The 11,531-nt window shown below is 37.2% G+C and overlaps 1 protein-coding gene across 4 annotated transcripts in view; it reads left to right on the top strand.

The window, feature by feature from the left end:
• The first annotated feature begins 25 nt into the window (after positions 1-25).
• The window catches only part of LOC129209319 (uncharacterized oxidoreductase ZK1290.5-like), a 50,052-nt gene continuing 38,546 nt past the window's right edge, over positions 26-11,531 (top strand). Inside the window, exons 1-2 of one of the 4 annotated variants that reach the window (XM_054833579.1) lie at positions 49-154; positions 4,313-4,377. In XM_054833579.1, coding sequence (XP_054689554.1) covers positions 4,335-4,377 — 43 coding nt within the window. In that variant the 5' untranslated portion in view covers positions 49-154; positions 4,313-4,334. Of the gene's footprint in view, positions 155-1,376; positions 1,396-4,312; positions 4,378-11,531 lie in introns of those variants that run through there. The other 3 variants (XM_054833580.1, XM_054833581.1, XM_054833578.1) reach the window with 3 other exon arrangements.

Here is an 11,531-nt window from a genome sequence, read left to right as displayed (position 1 = left end):
GCGGCCGCACAGGCTGCCGGGAGTTGTAGTCCCTCGCGGCAGGGAGCGCGCGGGCCTCCGCCGTGAAGCATGGCCGCGGCGGGAGGGGGCGGGGCGCGCGGCTGTCCCACGCTGCCGCTCGCCAATGGCCGGAGCATTCCGGTGCTGGGGCTCGGTAAGTGCCGCGCCTCGCGGCGGAGCTGCTTCCCTCTGAGTGAAAGACGCCGTGAAGTGGCGGGGGCTCACTGCAAGGCCAGGCCGGCCCACGCCCGGGCTCCCCTCAGGGCAGACCGGTCCTCAGGCTCCTACTGAGGCTGTCTGCGCTGAGCTGGGCAGCCCTTGCCCTCCTCCAAAGGCCTGTTCGGCATCGGGTGAATCTTCGTCGTCCTGTTAAACGGGACCTGCTGGGGCTCCTCCTGCTGCCCTGCAGCAAGGCAGGCTGGAGAACAGGTGCTTTTCTGCTTGGGAGTACACAGCTCTCCTCCTGCCTCCCCCAGGGTGTTATTCGGTGGTTTGGTGGTTTTGGTGTTGTTTTTTTTTTTTTATGAGGCCTGGGAGCAGACTTTTCTTTAAAGTGGACTTTTAAGCCTGAATTAATCTTACTGGAAGGTTTTTTTTTTTGTCAGCAGCACCTGTTGCAGTTGAAAGCCTATGCAGGAATCTCAGCTTTGTGATAGAGTTAGGAGGCCTCTGTGAACTTTGTGCCTTGTGGTTGCAGGGACACATGGCCTGTGTGTATCTTGAAAGAATTCAAGTGCTGTTAAACCCTGGCAGTGCATCAGTCGGGTGTGTGATTTTTTTTTTTAATTTATTTTCTTTTTGAAAGCCAATGTTTGGTGACATTACAGTGAAGTTTAACAAACACGTGTTTGGCTGTTGCTCATACAAATGTGTATGACACTTTTAATATGTTTTTAGGAGGGAAAAAAAATTGGCTGAAAATATGAAAGTACAAAGGGAAATTAACTTTTTTATAATTTACATTTATTATCAATTGTGCAGTGAGAAGTTCTGCAATAGAATTGGTTAAACTCTTAAAGAATTTGTTTTCTAAAAATGTGAATGTGGGGAAAAAATTAGAAGTCCTTATAGACCACGTTAGTTGTCTGAGTTAATGGTAGTGATAATTCAGGAAAACTGTTGCATTCGGTCCTAGCAAAACAAGACTACAGGCTAACCAGAACATGCTCCTGCAATGAGAAAACTCAGGCATGAAAGTGTCTATGAAATTTGAAATAAGGATTTTTTTTCTTCCCCCCCCCCCCTTTTTTTTTTCCACAGGGCAAGCAATTTATTTTCCCTTAGTTGTTTGAGAAAAGGGAAAAAGGCTTTTCTTCTTTACTGAACTGTAGGTGGTATAAACCCATGCTTGGCTTGCAGCAGAATACTCCTTTTAGTTGTACACAGGAATATCAGGTGTATACTATTCTGAATTCCAAATCCATATAATTGGTCAATTTGCTAATGGTTGAAAAAAGCCAAACTATTAAATGGTTAAAGGCCATTCTTCCAAGTCGGCATAGGATTGTGTGAGCAGAGGGGGGTTAATACCAGCAATTCTGTGTTGTCAGAGCACTGTCAATGCTGTATGTGTAACAGAGAAAGAGGCCGTTAACTTTCCCAAAACAGGAGATATAGCAAAGAGTGCCTGGAAGGTGTGCCACAAAGAGGCGAACGTGTACCATACACATACCAATGACAATTGCATACTTCACCAGATTTTTCTGGGTCTTTGTATATAGTTGACATTAACTAGTTTTTATTTCTTGTAAAAGTAAAAAGTTAATTTATCTCATGGTTAAAGCCTCAGATTCTTTTGGCATAATACTTGAGCATCTGTTTCTTCTTACAGTCTTTCCAGAAGCTCTTTCATTCATAGCATATTCTAAAACAGGAATACTCTTCCCAATCAGTCTTTCATGATGCAAGTTTATCATGGGTCAACTTGATATCCCAGATTTTCCATTATTTTACATAAACATACAAATCAAAGGCGCTTACGTTCTTTGTCTGTGACACTGGAGTTTATCAGTCACACAAGTATCAAACTAAGCTATAAAATAAAATGACCCTTGTGCTCTTTTCATCTTTATCCTATGAGTGTGTACTGACTTCAGAGCAATTATTTAGGATTTTTATTAGTATAAAGGAGGGCAAAATGGGAGCTGTGAATTTTAGAGTGTATTAAGTCACTTAAGTCAGGAGTTGGCTTTTGATTTTAATAGGGCTGTTTTTTCATCCAGAAGCACTAAGTGAATAGATAGTGCTTGTAATGCTTGTTTTGGAGTACCCAAAGTAATTTGAGCTGCAATATTAGCTTAAAAGTCTTAGCAACTCAGCATCATCAGCAAAAAGATTAAAAAAAAAAAAAGAGAGAATTTTAAAGTCTACAAAATGTTCATAACTGCTTTTACCGTGTATTTATATGCATACACATGTTCATAAACTTGTTGTATGTGAATGCCCAATGTATGAATTTGTTATTTTAGTATCTATTAACTTTAAGAATATTTGATGCAGCTGTTCCTTACGCAGTCCCTATATAATGAGCAAAAGGTCTACGTTGTTCAAAATAACTATTTTTTTTTTTCTTTTGGCTGTTTTTTGGGTGGCTTAGCTGTTTGTTTGTTTTAACCTGTAACATTCTTTGCCAATTTAGTTCGCTTGGAGATTTTTTTAATAAAAATAAAAAAAATGTAAATAGTCTTTTTTAGAGAATAGACTCAGTTGTCTTATGTCCATTGTTTCAGTATATGCTGAACTGTATTTCAGACTTTCTGCAGAGCCACCTTTTCGGGGGGGGGGGGGGAGGGCAAGATTGCAATACATTTCTTAGGTGAGTGGAAGAATAAGCTGACTAGAACATAGACGGGCAGAAAGACTCCTTTGCACTCTCTACCAAGTAGCACACTGCTTGCTGTCCTTTTGTTGTAATAGTAAGTACTGAGTAGTTGATTGTCAAGCCTGAACTCAAATTACAGTAAATGGATAGTAACATATAAGATCAAGAGAATTAAGTTTGAAATTTTCTGGCCCGATAACTTCTGTCAGGTATGGCTTTCAGGGAGCTTCTCTTGACTTACAGTGGTGTCATGAAGAGCAGGATTTAGTTCTTTGATTTCACTTACCTATTTTTGTCTTACTAGAGTAACACTTGACATATTGCTTATATGTTCTGCAGCTTTTTGATGAACTTGTAATAGATAGAAACCAGTCAGATAATTTTAAGAAATCCTTGATATAGGCTGCAAAACACTGCAGATTTAAGAAAAGAAGGGTGGGGAAGCTCAAGGCTCAACACACTTGCATTTGTGGTCAAGCTATAAATACCATGATATGCAGCCTAACACAATAGGATCTTTATTTATGGTAGGTGTACCCACTTAACTACTCTTTTACAAATTAATGGCTCGTTTTTGTTACAGCCTTGCTGCTTTAACTGATGTTTGCAGTGCAAAAATTTTACTCAGCTATAAAATAGAGGAGAACTTTCTTCAATCAGGATGCATTTTCTGCAAGGCTGTTTTCTGCAGGATTTAAGATTTGGTTGTTTCTTTGTTATTTCTTATCCTTCTAAACATGCAGATGTAATTTTTATCTATGAAAAGTTGTCTTTGAGATGACAGATATGTATGTTGTCTCTGTTGCTAGATAATCTTTCTAAAAGCTTCAGAGAGAGATAAATATGCTGGATTAAGATGGCTGCAACTATCCAATCATGTCAGCTGGAAGGCAGCTCAGATAGATATGCAAGTTATTTCCAAGTGATGAAACCCTTTTTGTAGCAGCTGAGAGCTGGAGTAGGAGATGTGTAACATGTTTCTCAGCCAGAACATGCCACTGGAGAGAGTGCAACAGCAGCCTAGGATAGCATTCTGTCAAAAATATCTGATCTTTCTGTTGAAGTTTCAGTTGTCAAAAGGTGGTGTGGTGGTGGTTTCTTAACTGTGTTTTCGTTTTTTTTTTTAATTGGGTTTCCATGTCACAGCTGCTTTGGTTTCCAAATTTGTATAGGAGAAGTTCAATAAGTTGGTCGAGGTTTGATGCAAAAGAGGAGATGGGAAGTGGTCTTTCATTAGGTTACCATTCTTTCTGATGCTCTGTGCTTGCTTACACAAACTGTTCTTGGTGAGGAGGATCCTTTTCCATTAAAATCTCTAGTGAGAAAGATGGATTTGTACACCAGAGAAGGCTGTGAAGTGTGCAAAATTTATGGTCAGTCTGAGACATTACTTGGAATAACATGCCAAATTCTGTACATCCAAATTTCTGTATTTACTTACATGTAAATAATTCATATGCTTATACTGTATTCTGTCTGTCTTGTGTCCAGCAGAAAGACAAGTCTACTAGAAATGCTAAAACCAGCTGACTTTCCTGAGACACCTACCAATTATTGTAAGGCAGCCCACCTTTGTGTTATAAATATGCTGTATAGCTAAATTTATAATTAACAAATAAAATTAATCTACATTCTATTCATTGTATGATTATAAAAACTATTGATGACTTTATATTTCTTACGGTTTGATTCTAAGAGTTGTGTTAGTGAATATTATTCATATGCAGAGGATCAGGCATGTTTACAGTCAATGGTAATTTTCATTACAAAGGCTGCTTTCAACTAGAGTAGGCTTAAGTCTAAAATGAATTGGCATTTTGGCCCTAATACTTCATACAAAGCTATGCCCCAGAGAGTACATTACTTCATAATGGCTTTAGGTTGCTGTAGAAAATGGATACATTCACTATCTTGCTAATAAGATAGCTATAATTTCTTTCCATATTTGCAAGACTTTATTAATGTTTTAGAAATACAGGGCAAATAACTGAAATAAAATGACATTGTGTTGAAGTTAGTGTAGTTACAACTTTTTTGTAGGAGCTACATGTATCCAAGAATCGCATACTTTGTGAGTCTTTGTACTGTAGTAGAGAATTACATATTTTTACATTGTCTTAATTTAACTACAGGATACTTGGTGCTTATCTGAAGCAACATCCTCAAAAATGGATCTGTTGCCTAAGTGGTACATGCACTGTCATCCTCTTCAGGCTTTGGAAGAAAAATGCAATGCAGTTTGCACTGTTCATGCTTACTTCTGTTAAGTAGGAAGCCCCCACTTAGAAAGTTGTTGCTTTTTTTTCTTTCAAGGCTGAGGCATAAAAATTCTACTCTCCAAAACATTTGGATATAATTTGGTAGCACAAGGGTTTATCTTCCTGTAACTGAAATATTAGGAACCTTTTCTAAGGTCATGTGCTGAATGGTTAAATTCAGCATGGCATTGCTCTTTGTTGGAAGGCTTTGTGATATGAGAGAAATTTTATAGTCTCTGTGTGGTAAAAAGTATTCGATTTGTTCATGAACTTTACCCACACACTTCTCTGACTTCTTTATTCTATTAAATATATATGTAGCCTTATTACAAAAGGTCCCCAAAACACCAATTATATATATCTCTTAAGGTTTGCTCTGGTGCTCTCTCGTAAAACTATCTTTATCCCTTTGATATGGTAGTTACATTCCCATTAGAAGAGGTTTTTTGTGTTTGTTTTTTGTTTGGTTGGGGTTTTGTTTGTTTGTTTTTAGGGACAGTAATAATGAAATTCAGGGGGGTTGGTCAAATAGCATGTGATTTCCTGACAAGATGCACTGGCAATGCCAAAAATTCATAGAATATTGTCTTGTAAATTTGCTTTCTGTGTAATCCTTAGGGTAGCTAGAATTAATAACAACTTGATGAGATAAAAAGTTCTCTAATGATCCCTTCCTATTGAAGTATAGAATTAATTGCATGCTTGTTTGGGAAGGGGCTTCAGGACAGGCAATTACTAAACAAAATAATCAAGTCTTTATATTCATTGTGCCTTACCCATGTCACACATAGTGAGTATTTTATTAGTAGTAATGATGTCCTTTACGGAAGATCATTCAAGAACAGACAGTGCCATTATGCTAGGCACTGTAACTGGGAAAGCAGACAGGTATTACTCTGAGCAGCTTCTAGTCAAATAGACAAAGCCTGGAAGGAATAAAAATCAATTCCAGTAAATAATATGGCGTTGGTTAACTTCTAGCACTGCTAACTTGCTTAAATTGCATTTTTACTGCATTTGTCAGTATGTTGCACTAATTACATGGTAAAATAATACACACAGATACACGCATAGAATACCTCCATACTCAAGGGAAACCATTAAAATCTCTCCTGTCCTTGTTACAGTGTTCCATAGGTAAAATTCCTGATACTCAGCTGTAGCTTTATCTAAGTAAATAAATTGTGAAAGTAAGTTTTTACTGACTTCATTGATTGCATTGCTTAAGACATTGCATCATTTGCATTGCAATCATGCAAGACTTCTTGTATTGTTCCCAGTTCTTTTCACAACAAGTGGGTTTTTACTGGAGAAAAACATAGAATCAGATTACTCCACTTTCATTACATCAGGTTGCGTTGGGCTTTTTTTCATCAAAATGCTACATATAACTTGAATCTTAATGCTGAGTAGAAGTATTTTAACATTTCCTTTCATTATGTATTACTAATCCAGTTACCTATTTCTTAATTATTAATCCTAGAGTTGTTCATATTAATTCTTAAACTTAGCTGTGGTCAAAAAAGACCCAGTCCTGTTGGGATTGGAATCAAATGAGATTTTGCTTTTCAATTCAGTGGCAGCAGAATCAAGCCTTCACTTTTTGTCATTCTCCACTGTTACTGCCTTTTTCTTATTCATGGCTCTTGTTTCTTCATGGCTTCAGTTCTTAAGGAAATTTATGGAACAGTGGTCCGATACCAAGACCTATGGCACTCCTCCCTATTAATCTTATCCTGTAATAAGAATTGGCTGTTTGTTTCTTCCCTTTGTTTTATGTCTTAACCATTTTTTTTAACTCTGTTGGGACTTTGCTGCTCACCCATGGTTACCAAGTTTCCTTAATAGCCTCTTGTGATGAACAAAATGCCACATCTATAAATCTTTCTGTCTCAATTCATCCACCGTTCCAGTAGATCTGACCTTGAGAAGTTGTACTTGAGCTTCGAGGGCCTCCAGATATTCAACTTCTCTCATGTACAAAATGTGGCCATATCCCAGGCAGCTGTGTATTTCTAACAGTGGGACAAAGCAGTATCCTCTCCTAACCTGACTAAACCTGCTGAGCTCCTACCTTCCTTGCTTTCTTCTGACTTCACCTGCTTCCAGTCTGGTGGTGGCTTATTCTTTAAAAAAAGACCAAATGCTGTACAAATGTTGTTTTAAAGGGTACTAGTAAATGTTGGGCCAATTTTTGCTTATATCAGAGTGTACACCGTACAGAAATAATTTCTTTTTTCTGAGGGAGATTACTGCTTTGTGCTTTCTTTGTACACCTACAAATCAGCTTTTTATATTTTTTGCTGGGGATTTTACCTTATTTATATTTTGACATATGAACTGTGATTTAATAGCAGAAAGATAATTTCCTCCCTCATGCTGGATTCGTTTTGGTAATCACACTGTTGCTAATGTGATACAGATGAATTTTAAATGTCCATCACTAAGTCTAATAAAAAACAAATTTAGGTTTCTATCACTGCTTAGTAATTAAAGCCTCTGTCAGTATAAGCAGAGGCGCTTTATGTGTATGCTGTTAAAGTTGCTGTTGCCATTAGTACTTTTAAAATTTACAAGCTTAATTGCCCTCTAGATGAACAAGTTACTTGTAACCAGTTTGGAATGAACAGGGAAGCAAGCACCAGTGTGTTTAACTTTTGTCTTTCACCGTGTTTCTGTAATGTAGAAAAATGATACCAAACTTTGTGGGGGAATAAAAAGAAAGCTGACTCTTATCTTTCAACCTTGATGTAGCAGATTTTAGTCGTCATACCTTTTTTCTTTGCTAGAGCTCCCTAGCATAGTTTTGGCAGAATTGAATGGTGATGTCACATGCTGCTGTAACCTAAATTGCAGTAGTTCCTCATGTCTCCAAATGGGGAGGAGTGAGGTACTGATTCCTAAATTTTCTACAGTTCTTCTAATGTTTATGACAAGTACTTCCAGCACTGTGTGTGATACAAAATCCTTGTTACTAGAGGGGAGGGGAGAACGAGGAAAGCCATCTTTGTGGCTTTACCTCAGTTTCATAACTGTAAGCTCTGTTCGCCGGGCTGAATGCCTGAATGGAAGTGCTTTGCATTCTAATACATACTATTCTAAGGTTGAATGTGCAATGTGAGAGGAGGGGCTACAAGAAATGTTGTTTGTCTTGGAAACCTTGAGAAAATACATTTTCAATTCTTAGATGATGTGGATAAAAAACAACCAACATTTGATCAGAAACACACTTCATTGTTCACTTTTAGTTTGCACTATGGATAGCTGGGTGGCTGCTGTCCTTTGGACTTATGAATGCAATTACTTAGCAGTGGGACACTGCATGTCTCAGACCTTGCAGTGTCACCTCATATTGCAGGAGTAGGATCTCAATTCACAATTGCACTTATTCTGTGAGTAGTCTGGTAGGTATAAAGGGCACAGTTATGATGTCAAAAATTATCATCAGCTTGAGAGTCATCTTGAATGAGGATCTTAGAATGATGCATTATTTTACATACATTTTCATCTTGTAAGCTACAAGTCAGTACAACTTTCAGTTCTCTTTATATTTTTTTCTATAATAATATCTTTACAGTATTCGAAGTGGGTTTGAATTATTGGTCTCATGGTCAACTACACTCATAAATTGCTGTCCCTCTGCTTAATTGTATGCTGATTATACTTAAAAGTTATGTAAATAATTTACAATTAAGTCAAACTTTCACAGCAGGAATTATTATGATACTCCTTAAGTATGGGCTTTTTTTTTTCCTTTTGATCATTCTTTTTTGTGGAAGTTGTTTGGAGGAGGAAAAAAAATGTCACAGGTCTCATTTATTGTGAAGTATTTCCAAATGTCTAATGTTGTTAATTAATGTAATCTTTATCAGGTAGAGTAGTTCAAGGAGATGCATGAAATGGGAAGAAAATAACATTAATATTTGTTTTTAAATCTATTTTCTGTATATAGTACATATCCTTATTAGTTATGAAGTTAAAAGCTCTATCAAGGTATGATAAGTACTGGAAGTAATTTCAATTGAGTTAAAAAAGGGAATAGAATGAAAATCATTTAAAACTGGTTCACACCAGCAATTCTTCGTGCACTATTAACTGCTAAGATCTAGTCACAAAACATTATTCTGAGGAGAAAAGGTTTAGTGAACCCTAGAAATTGGATTTGATTTATGCCAGAAAATCTGCCTTTTCACTGCTTGAGATTTCTATGGAAGGAAGCCACAGTCTTTTACCAAATGGTTTCTAAGGTAACATCTTATAGCAGAGCATCTGAAACCAATTTGGTTGTTAATGAGAAGTAGTTCTTACAGCGGTGGGAAAGTGTGGAGTGAAAGAAAAGGCTTCAAGATTTGGCAGTCTGTCTGTAAAGGCATTTAAATAAATGTGTGCTGCTGCTCTGCTTATGAAACTTCTATATGGATTACACATTCATAATTGCTGTTCAAATGTATAGGTCACTTTACAGAGTTGTCCTTATCTATAAACTTAATCGAGAATTTGTGCATGATAAAAATATTTGTATGCAACAACTGAATAATTTAAGCAGCTGGCACTTTCCAGTGGAAACCTCTTTACTCCTACAGAAAAAAATATTTGCATTTTTTGGGTGATAGTGTATTTTTGCTGCCAGATATACATTAGTGCATTGGTGTCATATCTGAGCCATAGCATGCCACTGATGATAGATGCTCCTTGAGACTTTCTGGGCTTGTTGTGAGACACATTCTGAGAAGTTACTTTTATACCTCCTCTTCCAAAGTTCTGACTAGATAAATGGTAGGTCAGTGATCAGAGATGTATGGTCATTTTAGAGTAGATGATCTGAATATCTTTTACAGTCAGAGCCTCTTTGGGATGGAGGGAATAGAGTGCTTCTGTCAACAATGGCTCACTGTCATTTCTTCCTTCCTCTCAGGAAGAGAGAAAACTAGCAATTCTGGCTTCCCTTTCCCTGGATACATAATAGACATGCAATGGCTCTCTCCTATCCTTTTGCGTTGCAGCAAGGCTGTATTCCTTCATTCTGTTCCTTGGTGCCACTGTAGAGTCGTCTGAGTAGAATTGCAGAGTTTAAAATCATGCCTGCCTGCTTTTCTTCCTCATGTGATTGAATTCTATGAGCTTATTCTGAGTTGCACAGTCCCAGAGTGACCCCTTTGCACTAAGCAATGGATAATATTTGGAAAAAAAAAGAGAAACATTACAAAAGTAAAACTTTATATATATAAAAGTAATATCCATAATCCAGATAGCCTTTACAGAGGCAAGAGAAACTTCGTGATGTAATATCTAGACTTTACATAGGTCAAGTCTATTAACAATGTTTAATTAGCATAGTGATATTATTTTGGAACATGAAAATACCACATCCCATACAGTACAGCTGTAATGTCATAAAATGTGTGTAAATGCAACCAAGACCTCTATCAGGAATTCTCTGGTGAATCTTCTTATCCTAGTACGTTGTTACAGTACAGAAGTACCTACCTTACTGCAGTGCTGACAGGGTCGTCCTCACTGTGCTTTGAGGTTTGCAGAAGCAAATTCATGCCCATGCTTCAACTACTATAGCTCATGTTGCACCATGTTTGTGCACAACAACCTCTATCGGCACCTGTTTATTGGAGTTACAGCACTGCACTGGCATTTTTGTGTTGTAGCCTCACAAAATGCAATTGTTCTTGCAACTTTTATACAGCTTTGACAGCTTTAAATGACTGGTTGTCTGAGAGTAGCTCTAGGGATGGTGTTGGAACATAAGGGAAAGAAAGGCTTCAGGAGACAAGTTCATGGAGAAGGTCTTTCTGATCATTTGGTGTTTGGCTTCAACACAACTGATTTTTTTTTTCTTTTAATAGAAACACTGAATATATCAAATTATTTAACTGTTGCTGCTAAAGGGGGAACTTTTCTTGCCCCATCCCTTGCCCAAAATTTAGTGTCTTTTTCCCTCTAGGGAATTATTCAGGTTCATGAATAATTCTAAAAATGTACACTTTTTTGGCCATTTAACAATCTGAATCAGCTTGTCAGAGGATCTTATGAATGATGGAGGAGGAGGAGTAAGAGAGTGAGCAAGTACAGTGAGTGAGAATTGCCTGATCTTGAGCCATTCCATAGAAGAGGCATGTGACTTTGTGAATGGTTTAGCAATAAACCTTGAAATGTGTTTTATGTTCATTTGCTGTATGTATAGGCAACATTTTATGTTTTATCACCAAATTTGCTCATAACATAATTAGTGAAATCTAACTGTATAAACACCAAAAACTAATATATTCATATGTGGCTGTAATGTTGAAATAATAGAAATAAACTAATAGCGCAAGGTATTTCAAGAATATTATGGTGTACAATACCATATATATGCAATGACTATATATAAACATTGATAAAAAGATGTTTGAGATTTTGCTTTTGAGAGTTCTTTTCTCAAGTGATTACTTGGAGAT

This window comes from Grus americana, chromosome 8 (assembly GCF_028858705.1).
Source record: "Grus americana isolate bGruAme1 chromosome 8, bGruAme1.mat, whole genome shotgun sequence".
Lineage (NCBI taxonomy): Eukaryota > Metazoa > Chordata > Aves > Gruiformes > Gruidae > Grus > Grus americana.
Note: the sequence above shows the minus strand (reverse complement) of the source record. Positions and strands in the feature narration are given on the sequence as shown.